This window comes from Centropristis striata, chromosome 9 (genome assembly GCF_030273125.1).
Source record: "Centropristis striata isolate RG_2023a ecotype Rhode Island chromosome 9, C.striata_1.0, whole genome shotgun sequence".
In the NCBI taxonomy this organism is placed as follows: domain Eukaryota; kingdom Metazoa; phylum Chordata; class Actinopteri; order Perciformes; family Serranidae; genus Centropristis; species Centropristis striata.
In genome coordinates this window covers 32,697,974-32,717,806 of record NC_081525.1, presented here as the reverse complement: position 1 = coordinate 32,717,806, position 19,833 = coordinate 32,697,974, and the positions used below count along the sequence as shown (strand labels likewise).

General features: G+C 37.6%; 1 protein-coding gene across 1 annotated transcript; it reads right to left on the bottom strand.

Annotated features, from left to right (window-relative positions):
• Window positions 1-3,847: 3,847 nt before the first annotated feature.
• nexn (nexilin (F actin binding protein)) lies at window positions 3,848-17,052 on the bottom strand. The gene is made up of 13 exons (XM_059342100.1): window positions 16,903-17,052; window positions 13,485-13,907; window positions 13,190-13,387; window positions 11,473-11,557; window positions 11,237-11,385; window positions 7,755-7,955; window positions 7,459-7,632; window positions 7,012-7,203; window positions 6,727-6,918; window positions 5,449-5,643; window positions 5,082-5,303; window positions 4,336-4,524; window positions 3,848-4,231 (listed from the first exon to the last, which is right to left on the bottom strand). The coding sequence occupies exons 2-13, from the start codon at window positions 13,848-13,850 to the stop codon at window positions 3,848-3,850; spliced, it is 2,547 nt and encodes an 848-aa protein (XP_059198083.1). The 5' UTR covers window positions 13,851-13,907; window positions 16,903-17,052.
• Window positions 17,053-19,833: the final 2,781 nt, after the last annotated feature.

The following is a 19,833-nucleotide window of genomic DNA, read 5'->3' as shown; positions in this document are numbered from 1 at the left end:
CAGCTCTCTGAGGTTCTTCTTCTTCCTCAATATTATTAAATAACATGAACGACTTCAACATGATGCAAACATGATAATAGGTCTACATCTACACTACCACTCAAAAGTCTGCCCTAAAAAAAGGAATACAGTCTAGACATTGTTAATGTGGTAAATTACTATTAAAGCTGGAAATGGCTGATTTTGAAATATAAAATATCTATTATTGTCAGCAACCATCAATCCTGTGTTCCAGTGGCACATTGTGTTAATCCACATTTCTAGTGTTGAAAAGCTAATTGATCATTAAAACACCTGTGCGTTATGTTAGCACTGCTAATTTGAGAAGCAATAAAATTATCTTTCCTCAGGCTAGTTGAGTATTTAGAGGTAAAGTTGGAGATTTGTATTTGTAAAATTATTATTTCTACCCTTTTCAATGTCTTTACTATATTGTTTATTAATTTTGTAACTCATTTCATGGATAAGAATGTCTGTTTTCATGGAAAACAACACAGACATTTTCTGGGTGACCCCAAACTTTTGAGCGCTTGTGTGTATTCAGAGGTTCCTACCCTGGGGGTCTGGATGTCCAAAAAAGTTGCAAGATAATTCTAAGGGGTAATTTAAAAGGTAATTTCCTGAGTGTATCATATATTTCATACTGACTTATAGTGCATCTGTAAAATTACTATTGTTTTTATAAATTAAAGGGAGAAAAAAACTTGTGAACTTGTCACAAGTGGTGCATGTATACAGCCACCAGAATTAACAGCTGGGCAGTAAAAACTCTAATTTCTCACTTCTCATTCATTTACTTTGTAGCATTTGATGAAATGCTTTATTTGGAAATGCATTATATGAACACAATACTATTTAAAGTAAAATATTAAAGCTTTAACAAGAGGTCCATCCACAAGACATGGCCAAAAAGTCAGCTAATAATTCAGCACCCACCTTAGATGATATTACACTTTTAGATGTGTAAATTCCCCAACAAATTTGAAATCAATGTAATCACCAAGACTGACTGACATGTAGTGAATCTAAGGCAACGTTCAGTTGGAAATCAAGTCTTGATGAGTTGGAGTTTGTTTAAATGTGTGTAGGATTTAGGGGCATCTATAAGCAGAAATCTAATATTTCTAAAAAGTTTTCATGAGTGTATAATCATCTGAAACTAAGAATCGTCATTTTTGTTACCTTTGAATGAACAAACATCTACATCTATATGTACCTATATATCTTCTTCACCATTGCAGTTATTGCAACTAAGTGAGGCTTGTCTGCTAAAAAAAATTAAGTCATTTGTACAAGCCACTTATACCGACTCCATTTATGTCTATCATTGGCATCTACCTCTAGTGGTTGTAGTAATTATAACAGGAGCCCGGCAGGGAGTCATGATGAAACATAAACAAATGTACTTATTTTAATCGAAACTATGATCTTTTCCTAAACCTTACCAAGTAGTTTTGCTGCTAAGACGTGTTGATCACTGCTACCAGTAACGCCGATAACTTAGCAAATGCTCCTGTGGATCATGTAAGAGGGTACAACAAAATCTATATAATGTTGGAGGACGAGTGAAACACAATATTATCTTGATTGAAGTTTACAATTGATATTTTTTTGTTGTGATTTTACAGAAATGTCATTTGTAATATATGGCCATTGTATGTCCCAGTGCATCTTCTCCCCCAACCAGCCACTTTATTAAGTTTGTGTGAATACAATGATAATAGGTCCTTTAAGGAACAATTCACCCAGAAGCAAAACATGTAAAATGTCCAACAGAATAGGCAGCAGGCAGCAGTTACTAAAGTCCTGCCCATGCAGAAATAAGACACCTAATAAATTATGTTATTATTTTTGTTAATTTTATTAAAACATTTTCATTTATAATATACGACAAATATTAAGGCTAGTCTATGTGTATTTTTCGTTATCAAACCATAAACCTACTGTCCAGCACAACTGAATTATGACAACTGTATCAAGAGTATTACATTTAACTCAAAACGAAAAAGAGGGGTTGGTACATGAAAAATCAACATACTTATCTTTTTTAGGTGCTGCAGATTTAAAAACAGGAAAAAAAATCTGGCCTTAGAGAGTCTTATTAAAAATCAGGATGTACACGTGAGTTAAAATTGTTAAAACTGTTCCTGCAATATAGTTGTCAACAGACCCTTCACTGTGGATTTCCAGTTAAGTGATGATTGATGTTACCCCTCAATATAATACCAGTCAAGTCTCACAATACTGTTTACTAATATGGCAAAAAGAACAAAACGTTTATTAAAGATACAATTTAGATTTTTTGAGTGGGGTTGTCTGAAGTTCTTAACCACAGTCAGTGTGTTACTTACAGTAGATGGAGGTCAGCATGCTAGTTGCATAGTTATATATAATCAGTTCAAGTGTACATCATATTTAGAATATTTCCACCACTTCACTTTGTTGAAGTTTACGCTGAGGGAACTGAAACTGTTAAAACTCATTTCTATGTGGATATAGAAATGGATATAGAAATATACGCTCGCTTGCGGTGATTTTAGTTCTTTTTGGAAAATAATCTAAGCACTAAGCGAGAGATGGAAACAATTTTTCTGAATAAGTTCTGATATAGCGAACATTAAACGCACATGACTGATCACCTGCTTCTGCTCTGCCGGTCAAGACGAGCTGACATGAAAAACAATCATAAGTTGTCCAACTGAATCTAATTCTTGAAGACTTCTCTCCATTTTCTCTCGTGGGTGGCCTCTTTTTTCTCTTGCGCAATCTCTACTTCTACTTTTTACTGACGAATTAACCAACAGCAATACATTACACTGCCATCTTCTGATGAATGTACGTTTATGCGGCTTTGTTTATTCGCTCTTAACCAGTTGATGGAAACGTCCCTAATTCGCATTTTCTTAAATGCAACATTTCAAAATAATGCTTTGAAATTGGCTTCAATTTTAATGAAAACACGTTTATTGTGTGACCAGTTCTGATTAACTGAAGTCAAGCAATGGTACAAACAAGCTAACCAATCAAAGCAGCAGCAGACCAGCAACTGCCGGGTTAAATCTTCAATTACTGTTTTTTGTCAATGGAATCTGGTGGCTTTTACTTCTGTCCCCATCCTCAGCAGTGCAATGATTTGCTTCCCTGTCAGTATTCCTGTCTGTTTCTCCGAACTGGGGGCGTGCAGACAGCCATCTATTGTGTCTAATACACTGACTATGGATATGTACCCCATACAACCCAACTTCATTAAACCCAAACTATTCCTTTAATATTGCTGAAGCTGTTGATCAGCAGAGGAATACCAGAGCAAGATGTTTTACTGATATTCATGTACCTTGTTCTTTAAAATTAGTACACAAGAACATCTTACTTTTTACATTTCAGTGCCTCAAACATAATGTATGGACTATCAGCTGTGATATTTACATTACAGTACTATGATACTTAAAAACTGCTGGTATCACAAATATCGTAAGGGCCTCGCAGCAAAGATCGCCCCTGGCTTTGGAACAAGAATTGTGTTTGTTTTTGGCACAAATATATCATCGAACTCTCACAGGGAGTGCAGCTTTACAAACGTAAACAACATGTTGCATTTTTTTTGTGTTGTGTATCCCTCCCTTAGGAATGCCAAGCATACTGCTGCTTTCTTCCCCCTGCTGTTTGTTTTACAAAAGGAGTGAGAGACAACAGGGAAAGTTTCCAGAACATGGAAGGGCATCAGTAGTCATAAGCTGCAAGAAAGAAACAGAAGAGCAGTTATCCACATCGGCATGAGCTCATGAGGAAGAGGAGCATGCGATCCACTTCTGAGAAAGAAGCTGAAATCCAAATAGGAGGCATGCAGTCACAACAAGGTGGTCTTACTTTCTATTGTGAGGATGCAGGTGCTTGCTGCTGTGCCTCTGCTGTTCACAGCCTTGCACATGTACTCTCCCTCGTCCTCTGGGAAGGTCTCCGGCAGGTAGAGGCAGTACGTCTCTCCTCGATCTATATACTGATAGTCCTCACAGTCCTGGAGCATCTCTCCCTCAAACCACCAGGTCACCTCCGGCTTGGGCTCCCCGGTGATCTTAACGGTGAACCGAACTGGCTCCGAGTCCACCACTGATTGATTTTTAAGGGGCTTTTTAAACCACGGAGCCCCCGATCTGGCGTGATCCTCCTCATCCTCGTAGGCTGCAGAGCCGTTGATGATGCTGCCCTCGTCCTCCACATCATCCTCCTTCTTCTGGAAACAGATTAGAACAGAAAACAGTCAAAGGTAACTTAAACCAAACTCTTGCTATGTCACCATGCAGAGGGAATGATTTTTGCATGAAGAAGAAGATTTACTTTTTGGAGTGCAGCATCAATCTCTTGCTGCTCGAACTGCATCCTCTGCAGCTTCTGCTCCTCTATCCTCCTCCTCTCCTCGTCCTCTCGGGCTTTGGCCATTTGTTGAAACCTGGCTTTCATATCCACCTTCTGTTTGAATGGCGACTCCTCGGGTCGCACTGCAGTTGTTTCTCCTTCCTCATCCTCCTGAAAAACACAGCAACTAAAACATGTGAAACTGAGATAATCAGAGGTGGAATGTAACTATGTACAGTTCCACCAGTACTGTACTTAGGAACAATTTTCTTCTACTCCATTACATTTCAAAAGGAAATATTCTACTTCTTTTTACTTATATGCAGATTAATCCAGAATGATAATAATTATTAGTTGCAGTCCTATACAAAATAGTAAAAAACAACTTTACCAACTATATAAGTAATATCCTGCTTTTATTGTATTAATGCATGAGTAATAATAAACTGCTGCTACAATAAATATTGGTATAACAGTCACAGGGAGTTTTTTGCATTATTTTTACTAGTTCAAGAGACACATTCATGGTCCAGACCAGTAAAGGTATTGCAAAAAAACTCAAAATGTTTCTTTTACTGTAAAGAATTATATTCTGAAAACATTTACAATTAATCAAAACAGATGAACAGCCTGAGATGTCTTAAGAAAACTAAGTGCAATTTCCACAATATGATACAGAGGTGTCATTTTTCTGATCATTTTAACATCTTAAGTTATTGATGTGTTACCTCCTGGAACCTCTCAGCTTCTCTCTCTTTAATTTCATCATCAACGGCCTTCCTCCGCGCTCTCTCCATGTCAATCTTTTTCTGGATTTCCTCCTCAGTCAGCTGCTTGATCTTCTCGAATTTGGACTTGAGGTTCTTGGCCTGGATGGAGCCGGTCCTCTTGAGCTTGGTCAGTTCTTCATACTCTTTGCTCACAACATCTGAGCTCTCATTCACTTCATCCTGTCAGATAGAAGCCCATTTAATTTCTATTGTGAAGACAACTCCTCAAATGATAGAAAAATTGTATGTAAATACTGTATTTATGAAGTACAATTGGCGGATAAAGTGATGCTCCTTCATAGCTTTCCATCCGTTCCAAACTGACCTCGCCCATCTCTTGTCTGAGTTGTTCGAATTCCTGCTTCTCCTGCTCCATTTTCTTTTTGCGTTCCTCCGCTTTGCGTCTCCTCTCGGCTTCCTCCTTCTCTTTCAGCAACTCTTCAAAGTTCATCTCCAGTTTTCTCGGGTGCAGTGCTTCCTGAGATTCACTCTTCACCATCCCCTCATCCTCATCTTGTACCTGTGCACACAAGGGAAGAGATATCTGCATGAAGTGACTGACTGCATCAGGTTCTTATGTCCATAACAGACCAAAAAACAACAACAAAAGTACTTACCCAGCATTAAATAATGTCATAAAACCAGCAGGCGCTAAGCAGGAGCCATTTGCACTTATTGCTGCACACAGCATTTAAAAACAACACGCACCCCCTCCCAAAAACACAAATCATAAAAAAACATTTTTCCTGTCTTACAGGGAATACATTTATGATAGAATATTGTAAAAACAACCGTAGTTTCATTTGTAATTGAAAATATCTTACTGTTTCATCTCCATATGCAGACTTTTCCTGATCCAGGTCTGGTCTCTTAAAGAAATAATTTGGACAAGGGAATAGTTGTGCACGTGTAGCATTTGAGCCCATCAGAATGATTTACAATTAATCAATCATTATCCAATTAGAATCCAATTATTGATCAGAGTTAGAGTGTGTGGCAAAAGTTAAAATAGAGCGAGAGTTTAACGAAGACAAAAATTGCTTTGGTTATATTTGTTAATAATGAAACACATAACATACATAACGGGTATGTATATGCTGTTTGTATTTGTTTTGGGGCAATTTTATATTTTGTTATAATGAACTTTTTCAGGGGAAACTCTTCAGTTCAGAAGCAGCAAAATAAGCCCAAGCACCAAAACCATGCCTTGTTAGGGATTAGTAAAATACATTAAGGTTCTCAAAAGGATAGATACTTCAAAACCTTTTCAATACCATGTGTTTAAAAGTATACAATCTATGTTATTTATTCATTTGACAGTATCAAAAAGCTATTAAAAACCCCAAGAAATATTAATAAAAGTATTTTAGTAGGCCTACAAGGTCAGGAAAACATTAAAGAATAGTAATAATAAATTAATAATAACATCATTAGAAAGGTGTTGGTATCAGCAGTGGTGCAGGTTGTTCCTTCTGCTATGGTATCAAAAGTGGTATTGAGAATAGTTTTTTATTCTATTACTGTATAAAAAAAATAATTCCTTGTATAGTGACAACATTATCTACATGCAGAGTATAATTTGTAGTCACTGACACTAACTTACCATGCTCTTGCGGGCCTCAGCAAAGAGCCTCTTCTCCTCTTCCAGTCTCTTCTTGGCCTCCTCCTCTTTTTTCTTCTGCTCCTCCTCTCTTCTTTGGCGTTCCAGATCTTCAAAACTAGCGCATAACTTCCCGGGCTTACTGCCCTCCAGGTTCAGTAGAGCCATTAGCACCTCGTCATCTTCATCTACGAGCTAAGTAAGAACACAGCGGGTTACAGCTAGCGTTTTAAATTTGGTTAATTATTTGTGTTTGAGTTTAGATTTATTTATGGGAAGCATACTGACCATGCTCTTCCTTGCTTCAGCGAAAGCCCTTCTCTCCTCCTCCATTCGTCTCTTGTACTCCTCCTCTGCTTTCTTGCGCACTTCTTCGACCCTCTGCTTTTCCACCTCTTCAAAGCTCAATCTCAGTTTTCCAGGACGGAACTCCTCCTTATCTTCGTTAGCTGGCTGAGCATCCCCCTCCTCGTCTTCTCCCTGATAACACCAAACATAATGAAAGAAATGATTAAGTCACCTCAAAAACAATTCAGACATCAAGATTGATTCTTCAACAAATGCATTGTTAATGCAATAAAAGTTCTAATACCACATTGCAAAATATAAAATATAGATAGAAGTCCTGTATTGACTTAAGTAAAAGTACAAAAGTACTAGCATCAAAAATAGAAGGATTTATAAAATGTGCAGCTTTTCATTGAAATCACTCTTGTGTTTTGAAGTCTTGTTTACCAGTCCCAGCCTGGCCTCCTCGAAAGCTTTCTTCTCGTCTATCAGGCGGCGCTTGGCTTCCTCCTCCGCCTGCTTCTTTCTGTTCTCCTGTCTCTCCTTCTCCAGCTCCTCGAATGTCATCTTCAGCTTTCCAGGAACCACCTGGGCCTTCTCTGAAGGCTTCTCCTCGTCATCCTGAAGAAAAAAAATGACAGTGACAACACATTGTTTACCTGTGATCTCCAATCATTAAGCTGGTTGTAAAAACAAGATCTTATTTAACATTAACAAACATGTTTATTTCTTCACATTCTTACCTGCTCCACAACTGAACGTCTCTTGGCGTCCCTAAAGGAGCGTTTGTTTTCATCGTACCGTCTCTTCTTCTCGTCCTCTGCCTTCTTCTTTATCTCTTCCTCTCGATTCTTCTCCATGTCTTCAAAGTTCACCTTTATTTTGCCTGGAGGTCGAGATGACTTTGCTGGAACCACCCGGACCAGGATTGTGTCATCTCCTTCCTAAAAGGTGTTTCATAATGTGAGCAAGTTATTATCACAAAGGCAACTAGTATCAAATTCTAAAAACAAAACAGCACCTCTATGGATTTAGGACTATCATGGATAGAATTGGGATCAACTCAAAAGTGTCTTTGGTGCAGAATATAGCAGACATGATGGCATATAAATCATAAAAAGAAAAAAAAGGTATATTTTTCTGATAAAAAACATTTTTCCAAGCACCCACAAGTGTCTCCATATGCTATACATCAGATAGAATCAATTACCGCTTCACAGTGTCGCTGAGGATCAGAATTTAATGTTTTTAACAGGATGTAGTTATTCCAAAGGGGTTATTTTTGGCATTCTTGGCATATGACGTGTAGAATAAAGTGATTTTGACAGAAATATCACAATTTTAAGCTTTGTTTTGGTTTCTATTTCTAACAAAAACTTTTGTAACCTATGATCTGTTGAAGAACTGTTAGAAGGTTTAAATTCCGATGATAATGCCTGTTGTTAGCTTGTTTTTTTAGTTTCTTTCTATGACAAACTGTGTTTTTTTGACGAACTGTCAAAGAAAACATACTTTTCAGAGGGCTAATTAAAAGTATGGATTTTTTTTTCTCTGCTTGAAAATTGTAGGAAACATATAGAATAATGTAAGTTCAAAGTGTTACATGTTACACCGTTAAATATGATTTTAAATGCCTGACTTACAGTATAGCTGTAAGTTTTATATATAACATTGTTATATACTTTCATTCAAGTTCTGGGTCTGAGTACTTTTTCAACCACGCAGTCTTGAGGTGAAACGTAAACGATTCAGTGGTCGAGGGGAAAAAATATTCAGGTCAATCTCTCACACTCAGACTGGGAATAAGAGCCTGTGGGTAAGGGGCCAACTCTATTGGCCTAATGTCGCCATTCGCAGTAGGTCAGAGTATAAGTGTCGGTCTAAGATAGCAGCATCTAATTCAGTCACAGTAAGGAGGTCTCAAGCTAATTTAATCACTGGGAGGTGTGGGAAACAGTTGCCAGTCATATGCTGTCTACACCTGGCAGCGACGTAAGCGTGCTGTTCCAGTTGTTTCTAGATCAGCAAGTCTGTGCTTCTTTACATTCAAACAGATCATTTTAATCATGAGACATGTCACAAGTCTGTTTTTCCATTTGAAGATCTAAAGCATACTTTTTAGTAGTAGTTAAGTAGTAAAGAAAAAAATTGGAATGGGACAAGCTAAAAAATTGTGGTGTGATGTACAAAGAAGCTCTCTCTGTCATTGTAAAAGAATAATCCTTTAGAAGACAGGACATTTGGAGTGAATGCCGTAAATGACAGCATTCACTTGACTTCCATATTTTTTTGGCAGCATTGGGGTTTTTTTCATAGTTAGCTTTTCAATTTAATTTTCTGGTAATTTTTTTAAGGTAAATCCTCTGATATGAAAAATTGCTTCTAATTATAAGAGAAATGACTAAACTACTGTCATTTTCTCCATTTGCCCTATAATTATGATATAGTTCATCACAGTAATACATTCTTTTCCAACATTGTGATTTTAAATGCTCTTTCAAAGCCCTCTCTGGTAGAGAAAACTAATAGGAGTTCTTAAAACTGTGTAATTAGTTAATGAATTTATTAAAAAAATGATTAGCTTCAATAATTTCTAACTTTAGAATGCTTTTTAATAGTCGTTGCAAAAACACAAATGATGTGACCTCGGACGACATTCAGATATTTTGGTTTTACATGAATTCTCTAACGGCATTTAGCTATGACATAACCATACCTTTAGAAATTCAAAATAACTGACAAAAATGGCAGCAGAACTGTTGTCGGGTTTGTATAACAACAACAATGAAGATGGGAACTACGATGAGAAGGCTACTCAAACCATATGATGATGCTAATTATACTATTAGTAATACAAATTAAAAAGAGCAAATACTTTAAATATAACATATTTGTCAATAATAATATTTAGTTATATATACATTACTATTTTTCATGACTACATAATAATAATTCTTTTCATTTTTCTCAATGATAACATGCTAGCCAATAACAAGTGAGAGCTGTTGATATTATGGCTTGTCCATCTCGAGCAGCCCACCGGTACGCTCTAAACATAGATTGAGGCATGTTAAGTTAAGATAGGAGGTCTGAGGAAACATGACGCCATGAGTTTATTCAGTAATATTAAGGCGGGATATCTTTGAAACCTGGACAAGCATACAGGATATTTTTCTGTAATGAGGTCCCTAATTAGTATAAATGATGATAAAGACATATTCAAAATAAAATAAAAAATGGATGAAATAATTAATATTAGAACAATGCAGTGGTGGAAAAATTATTCAGATCCCTTACTTAAGTAAAAATACTAATACAGTGTAGTGAAATTACTCCACTACAAGTAAAAGTCCTGCATTCAAAACTTAATTAAAGTAAAAGTACAAGTTCAGCATCAAAATGTACTTAAAGTATCAAAAGTACTCATTATGCAGAATGGTCCTCCAGATTGTTTTTATATATTCCAAATATATTATTATTATTATTATTATTATTATTATTATTATTCATAATGCATTTATTTAAGCAGCATTTTTATTTTCTCAAGGTAGGGCTTATTTTAACTACTTAATATACTTTTTATGAGGTTTAAATTTATCATGTATGTTATTTTAAATCTTGACCTGAAAAGTAAATAAAGCTGTTGGCTAAATGTAGTGGAGTAGAAGTATAAAGTTACATAAAAGGGAAATACTCAAGTCAAGTACAAGTACCTCAAAATTGTACTTAAGTACAGTAAATGTACTTAGTTACATTCCACCACTGCAACAGTGTCCTGTTAAAGACTTACAGTACACAGTCTTGTTCACATCTGACTGTTCTCAGCATTAGAGCAGAATTAGTGCAGGTAGAGCAGGTAATTGCCTGTAATTATCTATCTGGTACAAGAATAGTTACATAACCTATTACCAAGAATCACACTGCCTTATGGTCTTCTGTCTGTTTTGTCCTGATTGGAAATACTCATTTGTTACATCATTCACTCAAACTCCCTCCAAACAGTAATTACGCATTTACCTGGAGTTCACATGCTGGTCATGTCAACAATGCTACTGGTGGTTTCAGACCTATATCCAGCCTCTGCCAACTGTTTGGATCTTAAATGCCACTTAAAATAACTCATCCGAGTGGCAGCTGAGGATTACCTGATACATTACTGATACAAGTACTCTGTTCCTATCAGACAGGCAGTGCAAGACATGTTGTCCCCCACCAGTTTACTTACCTCAGCTGCTTTCTGAGCCAATTCCTTCTTTATTTTGGCTTTCTCCATGTTGTCCTGGGCTTCCCTCTTCTTCCTCTCTCCTTCCATCCTCTTCCTTTCTTCCTCCTGTCTTTGTTTTTCCATTACTGCAAACTTCCCCTTCACACTCCCTGAGGATTTCACAGAGCACAACAAGCCTTCAGCCTCCTCTTCCTCCTCCCAGATCCCTCAAATCTCCTGACCTTTGCATCCCTTACCTGTGATTTTGGGGACGTAGGATTTCTCTACCTTTGCTGGCTTCACCTCTTCTTCCTCATCACTGGAAGCGAGCAGTTCCTTTATCTGTGGCGGATCAGATGGAGAGCCCTGGTGAGGTTACGGTTTAGCTGGGATCATCTCCTTTGCCACTCAGGAGCCATGCTGGTCCCAGCAAGTACACAGGCCTAATCCCTGCTAATAGCCAGGTCATGTGACCTGCAGGTGGGCCTGTGATTGGGCCGTGGTGTTGTTGAACAGATAGGAGATGAGTGTAGGTGCCAGAGCCATGCACCAGCTATGCCACGACTGTACACAAGGAGGTTGTTCTGCCTGCGTATCACTGATAATCCACTCACATAACCCCGTATCACTGCGTTTATTTCACCACAGTGGATCTTAAAGAAGCTGTCTTAACCTGTTATTTATTATCTGATATTCCCCTATATCACCTTTATCATCAGTTTCTTCTGAAGAAAATCCAAGACACCATTTTTTATGGCTTATAATGTTAGATTACATGAGAAGAAATGTAGAGCACTTTGGAACAGGCACTGCACCAGTAACACATGGTCATTCATAAAGTTGGAATAATTTTGTTTTCCGGCACAATCCTCTGTTATTCGTGGATTTATTCTCATTGTGATATGTTTTGAAGAGATTGATTATTAAAGTTTTGAGAAGATATACACTTTATCTGTCAAATATTTTGTTCCAACTTTATGGGCGACTGTGTATAAAACAGAGAAAATCAGCAAATCATTACATTTAAAAAGCTGGAAGCAGATAATGATTTCATTTTTTCCTGGGCATTTTCCTAAAAGATTACTCTATTTTCATATTGTAAAAGAGTAAAAGAGTACTCCATGTGATTTATCATCACACTCAGAAAAGAAAAGAAAAACGCGGATATACGGAGGATATATATACATATATATATATATATATATATATATATATATATATATATATATATATATCCATATGATAATATAATGCAATAATCCGTTGTTTTTTTTCAGTTCTTGCTCTGTCTCCCTCCCCCAGTTACAGACTATTTCTCAATACACTTTTTTTTAAGTAAAACACAATTATTATTATTATTTAAATTTCTTTAGATCTTTTGGCCATTATGATTGTGAAGTGAAAATCTGATATATGGACAGCCCTAATCGACACGTTCGTCTTTCTTGACTACATTACCCACGATGCAACTTAACCACTGACAGTCAGGGGTTCTCTTCAGCTTGGTTATCCTCGTAGCGTAAAATTGTGTGAGCAAGCCACAGAAGTGTAAAATTGGTGGAGTTCGCCTTGAATTTTCTGTTATTTGAATGTGGGATTAATCAAGCACTAATTTGGATACATTTTCTGTAAATCTGTGTATATATGGTAGGCCTATGTGTACGTTTTAGGATCTTGATCACAATGGAAATGAGCACAACATGCGTTTAGAAATTATGAAGGATCAACTGGAGGACCAGTTCAGTCCTTTAGAGTTCCTTTAGCACATTATTAGAGTTAAAATGATCTTTTAAAGTTAAGCACAAACCAAAGTTGAACATAATGTTATTATTATTCGGTTAATTTGATAAAAACATTGTGTGGTGTATAGAAGACATTGAATTCTCACTCAAACTGGCAGCCTTGTCACCCCGTCATGCCTCATCATGCCATGCAGGCCACAGTCGGAGGTTAGTGAGGTTATCTGTCTTTGACCTGCTGCTTCCTGCGGTTCCACTCCCTCTCCTTGATGAACTGCTCCTTCCTCTTCTGCTGCTCGTCCTGGTTCCTCTGCCTGCTGCGCTCCTCCCTGGCCTTCTGCATGGCCTCAAACTTGTTCGACACATCGCCCTTCTCTTTGTTCAGCTTTGGCACGTAGCTTCTGGCCACCGGCTTTCTGGATCGGAGGAGTTTCTGCATATCACAGTGAGAGAAAAGTATGTAAGGTCTCTGTGAAGGGAACAATCCATATCTGTATCTGATCACTTGTGATCTGAAATTCCTCACTCACCTCTTTCTTTAATGCCAAATCAGAAGTACTCTCGTTTGTGTCCGGTTCTGCATCCTCCTTCGTCTCTGTGTCCTTTTCTACACCATTTACAGCTTCTGAGCTTTCATTTTGCTTATCGGCTGCATGCTTTTCTTTCTCTTCCACGCCGTTTGTCTGCGACTTGTCAGTGTCATTACTTTCTTTCTCTTTCATGAGGCGAGGCTCTTTGTCTTCTTCTTGTGACGCCTCCTCACTTTTCTCCTCTGCTGCGTCGTCTTCATCAACCGCCACGTCATCTTCCTTGTTTTCAGCATCGCTCATGTTGAGTTCGCTCTCATCATCCATGTCGTGGGCGAATATATCGCCAACCTGCGCCACCTCAGTCATGTTTATAGGACAATGACAAGTTGACAAACAGGCTCTCTTCAAATGTTCAAATGTTACCTACAAAGCAAAGGAGAAGATGACTTTCTCATTGTACTTTTCACATGTGAATGACACTTTGTTTGTATGTGACAATATGACATAAACAATCACATTTTCATTTAAATATCCAGGCTGTTCTCATTCACTGTTCATATTATATAACCCATGTAACCATGAGCCAGGCGGCAACGCTTATTATGACACAGATTGACATTATTGTGAGGCAGCGACCTCTAGTGTCTGTAGTTTATATGACGGGAGTAAAGGAAGAAGACAGACGATGCAATATAAAGAGAGACAAAGTCCAAGAAGGGAGGAGGTCGATCATATGTACAAAACTTGAGACGGTTTGTGGCCCCTACGAAATCAAAAGTCAATGTTGATATTTTAAGTTACGTATGTAAGTTCACGTCAACGTCATATTCTATGTCATCTATATAACCACATCAAACCGTCACAGTGGTTATTTTATCCCAAACACTGTAATAGTTTTGGTGCACCAAGTAGTTCTGTCTCACATTAATGAACATTAATGAAGTAAAACAGTGATTGTGCAACAGTTTCACAACATTAAATGGAACAGTCATATTTATTAAGATATCATATGTGTTGAGGATATGATGAAATATCAGATGTATGGATGTGGATGGATAAAAAATAATTTATATATATATAGCAATGTATTAGCAATACATATTTTTAATAAAAGGTAAATACAACTCATAGGGGCAAACTGCAACCACACATGCCTTTTTGTGGACTTCGCATTAATAAGTTGCCCTCTAAAGCTCTTTTTTTCTGCCATGTTTGTGACGGCGTTAACAATGGAGAGCTGGAGAGACTCAATGGGGGACTGGCAGGTGAAATGGCCGTTCTACTGACACAGAGTATGTGGAGGTGGAGACACAACTGACAACCTCACACCTTGACTAGCACTGGAGACTTGGGGACATGGCTGCAAGACAATGCAGTCAGCATTATGGCTGTGTGACATGTCCTGAGCTGTCCACGATCAAGGAAAGTATGTTAACTCTCTAACGGTTAACAAGATCTTCTAAAGGTCAGAAAAAAAAATCTAAATTAGCATCCCTAATCAAATGTATTTCTTTTTAAATACATTATTTATTCCCATATGGGAAATGTTACTGATTGACACTTCAAACAAAAGTGTCTGTTAAAAATCATTCGCTGATCAATTTTACAGTGTGTTTATTATTTCATTGCAGAATATAACAAGAGCTTTCATTGTCTGTCCCCAGATCTTGTCAGAGGTCAGTGCCTGCACACTTTAAAAATTTAGATGAGCAGAAAATATTTACTTCTTTTAGCAAGCTTGTGACATTTTTTTAATCAAACTGATCATTTTGGTTTTCAGTGATCCATATTTTTATCCTTCAGTTCATTTATTTACTCCCCCCCCCCCCTTTTTTTAACTGTTAAATATCAAGAGTTTACAGCCATTTGAATCTAATTTTCCTATTTAATTTATTATTTAAATGTACAACATGCACTTATTGACTACAAAGTTAGAGTAAAAGCTGCTCCACTTCCCAGTACTGTAGGTTAAGAAAGAGTGCAATGGAAGCTTGACCTCTATTTATAGTCCACTTGTGGGTCCAGGACATGTGATCATGGCTATTTCTGAGGAGTGATAGGCAGTTGGACAGAGCTCAAGTTGGCACCCACATGTCGCCCCACAGACCCTTGACAAAATGAGGCCAGACAATGAGAGCTGTTTGAACTGTTAGTCATCCAACACGAGAATCTGTTGCTGTTTATCAGTGTCCTCACATACCTTTTATATTCATCTATGAAGCTCAGAGTGGGCCATGAGGTAGTTGACCACTTCAGTGTTGAATGTAATACATGTGGAAATATAGTTTATCTTATATTTCCATATCAGATTGATTGATGAATCAGCCAACTCTTAATCCAACCCTCAGTGTGAACGCTGTGTGTGGTCAAAAGTGTCCAGGCCATCGAGACCAAAAAGTCTTCTAACAAGCTTTAAAACACAATCTTCCAATAAAAAACACATTTTACTTTCATTTTCCAGTTAAGCACTGATGCGATTATGTTTTGATCCACACAAATGTGAGTTTCTGGAGTCAGAATAACATTAAAAATGTAAATTTATAAGTAGGCCAATACAGATAACACTGAAAACTGAATTGAAAGCATCCTGCATGTAATGTGGCCACATGTTCATTATGAAAAGTTTTGTATTAATTCTGATTATTGTGATCCCCATCCTAATCACAGTAACAGGCGACTGACAGAAACACAATCTGACAACTGTTTCAGATCCTCACCTGCCATTTTCAAACCGCAGCCTGTAAGAATGTTTCTTCTGCTGTGCATTAATACAATACAAATAATATTTAAAGATGAGTTCTTTGTGACTTGAGGGATAAACTCTATTAAGGCTGATGTTGAAAATGTTAGCTATATGTGGAAAAAGATCTACTTAACATGTTGTTTATTTAAAAAAAAAAAAAAACCCACAGACACACATCTCGCTCATGAATATTCTAAAATGTTTCTGTTTGAATTGTACATCTGGTAAATCAATACTTAACTAAAGAAAAGCCAGTTACTAGACAAACTTCAGGTTTGGCTGGTGATATTTCTATTTCTGTACTCAGCTGGCACAATTTATCATGACAGTGTGTGTCAGACAGTTTGACTACTGGACAGATAGTATATAAATGTGATAGTTTTACTATTATAACCTATCAGATATATAATGGTCTGTATCATCTGTATCTGTGTGACTCACCACACAGGTTATTTTGGACAAGACTTGTAACTGCTACCTGTAGCTTTAACTTAACCAACTAAACTTAATATTAAAAAAGTACACTTGAAATAAGTGATGTGCACCTAAATTAAAACGTATTTCCCAACAGTTCATTAAACTCAAAGCTTTGACCTTGCTATATGTTGATGAACAGACTATTTTATGAATTTACAAGCCTCCTCTTTCTTCATAATCTATAAAATCTTGCCTCACCTCTTCCTCGTGCTGTCGTCCTCTTGATTTGTGACTTTTTAAAATCCTTGGGGTCGATATAAACCAGAGGAAGCGAAACGCAGGACAATCCGAGATGCGACCACCCGGTGCACCAAGCCGACTGACTGCTGGCTGAGTGTCGGTGAGCCGTTTCCATAAAAGTACCGTTACTTTCTACCGGATACTGCATTCCGCGCGCGCCTGCCGCAGGTTCAGCTGTTGCCTCGTGCGCGCGCACACACACACACCCTCACACACTCTCATCCGGATCATTTGCAGTCACAGCTGCACAAATACTGTTAATAATTGGCTTCAAAAATCACGAACGATCTTGTACAGATGATTAGAACCTATTATCGTGTTTAAATGGTTAATTTGCAGTGATTTATTGTACAGATTACCGTATTTATTCTAATATCAGGCGATTGACCAATGAGGTCATCATCATGGATGGATTGCTGAATGGGCCTACCGGGCAAAGGGACCCAAAGTATCATCAAGATTAAAAATAAAAAAATAAAAAACGACTACCAACAGATGAAAAAACTACAAAAGACATAAAACAACTAGGTCTACAGAGAGATGTAAAAAGACTACTAAGAGACGTAAAACGACTATGCAATGAGATGAAAAGCAACTACAAAGAGACACAAAGCAACTACAAAGAGATGTAAAATGACTACACAGAAATGCAAAAACGACAGAACTAGACAGACAAAATTAAAAAACACCCAGAATGATAACAAAGAAACACAAGACCAATGAGAGATGCATAACAACCACAAAGAGACACAAAACAACAACAAAAGGGGCAAAATTTAGTCTGTGGGTCTTGCTCCTTTGTAGGAGAGGTGATGGGGCCTTTTGCACGTCTGTAATATTTTTATATTCTGTGATATCACTGAGCATAGCCATGATGCAGAGTCGTCAACTTTTTAACTGCAGTAATTAAGTTGACTGTTATCGGTGAGTTTATAGTGACCATATGACTTCCTACAGTATCATTCTGAAACTCTTCTATCATGCATTTCTGGTTTCAGCTTAACTGTGTCTGTCCATTTATTTATTTTCACCAGGAAGGTATCAGCAGCTGAATTGTCTGGTTCAAGAGAAACTGGACACTCTTCTGGTCAGGTCTGTTTCACAACCTAAATACAGACACATTATCATTATCTGCCTGTTGGATTCTCGACTTATCAGCACCAGCTCGACCTTTGTTTTCCCTGACCCAGATATTGCTGCCAGTCTGCTATGCAATGACGGTTGGAACTCATATCGTCATGCCAGGACTGTGTTTAAATATGGTCACATCTAGTCAGAGACCATATTCTTATATACCACACATTTTAGGAAGTATAAAGTCTACCCCACAGAGTGATGTGTCAGGTTTTCTTCAAACTAAGATGAGAAAGTGTTTCTCTCACTGTAGGAGGATGTAAATAGAAACTCTTCAGCAGACACATTTTGTCTGCTCTAATGGCTCCATGCACAGCTGCTGACTCACTGACCCAACAGGCCGCAGGCAGAAAATCCACCAAGTAAAGTCCCATTTCAAGTATTCTAGGAATGTTGTAGAGATTTTTGAGAGTTGCCGCACAACTTTATTGATCTTGCTGTCAGATATTCTTCAACATTGCCTGAACAGTCATTCGCAATATATACTAAACAACTTTTTTGGCACTCTACTTCATGAAATGATCATCACTTTACAGGTTGAAAGTGTCTGTAAATGTTTCATATTCTCAGAGCAATGTTCAAAGTGTCCAGTTAGAGGTGGTGAGGGCTTGGGAAACCCCCAACAAGAGGGCCAAAGCTCTGGCTAATACTGTACTTAGAAGTGAAACCTGAGAGCTGCAGCGTCATTGGAAGAGAAAGACCTGGAAAATATTGGGGATTCATTTGCTAAAAGAACCCAAAATCTAGTAGAAGGTCCTTACCTGCAAAAGTAACACCTACTGGTGCAACAAACTTGCACAATGTAAATATGAGAATAGCTGTAATATAATACTGCAGGCCAGAACTTCAGGCTCAGTGTAGTTCCTGGAAGCTAGAATCTAGAAACTTCTATTTTATGTTGTTGCACATGACATTTTTTTTTATCTACATATGGACAGTGGTAGGATGTAACTAAGTACATTTAGTAAAGTATTGTACAATTATTTACATAATAATTAGTAAAATTCTGAGGTACTTTTTATGTAACTTTATACTTCTACTCCACTACATTTCAAGGCAAATATTGTTATTTTTACTCCACTACATTTGGCTGCCAGCTTTAGTTACTTTCCAGGTCAAGATTTAACATAAAAAACATGATCAATTTAAAAATGATTGGACATTTTTTTTAATTAAATTTCAGTAGAGTTAAAATGAGCCTCCCTTGAGAAAATTAAAATGCTGCATCAATAATAATTTATAATATTCGGGCCATTATGCATAACGAGTACTTTTACTTTTGATACTTTAAATACATTTTACTTGTAGTGGAGTAATTCTGCAGTGTGATATTAATACATTTACTTAAGTAAGGGATCTGAATACTTTTTCACCACTGCATATGAACATGACAAGAAATTAAGCTGCATGAAATTGGTCAGCCACAGACATGTCAGTGTTTTGGAGAGGCTCTTTTTACACTGTTATTTGTTCACTTCCTGCTCAGATTAAGAAGTAAATTGGCCTGGAGGTCTGTTCTGTGAACTCTTGGGGCAAAGGGGCTCCGTCCTCCTCTGTTCTGAGTCCTGCAGGGCTTCAGGGACAACAAGGGGACGGCTTTAAATAGCACTGCAGTTGTGGCCACTTGTCAACACTATAAGGACAGCTACCCTGAGTCAGACTGGGCCTTAGCCTCAGCTGCTGCTGCTCAGCCCCGACACCCCTGTGAATATTTTATGGTGGTACAGCCCAGACACACCTGCTGAAGCCCCAGTG

What these genes read in the sequence shown, in the direction of transcription:
- nexn (XM_059342100.1), bottom strand. Translation starts at nt 13,850, where the DNA reads ATGACTGAGGTGGCGCAGGTTGGCGATATATTCGCCCACGACATGGAT. An exon ending in TGGCTCAGAAAGCAGCTGAG is followed by an intron (nt 7,956 to 11,236) that starts GTAAGTAAACTG and finishes AACACCTTTTAG; the next exon opens with GAAGGAGATGACACAATCCT. An exon ending in AGGAGGCCAGGCTGGGACTG is followed by an intron (nt 7,204 to 7,458) that starts GTAAACAAGACT and finishes TGGTGTTATCAG; the next exon opens with GGAGAAGACGAGGAGGGGGA.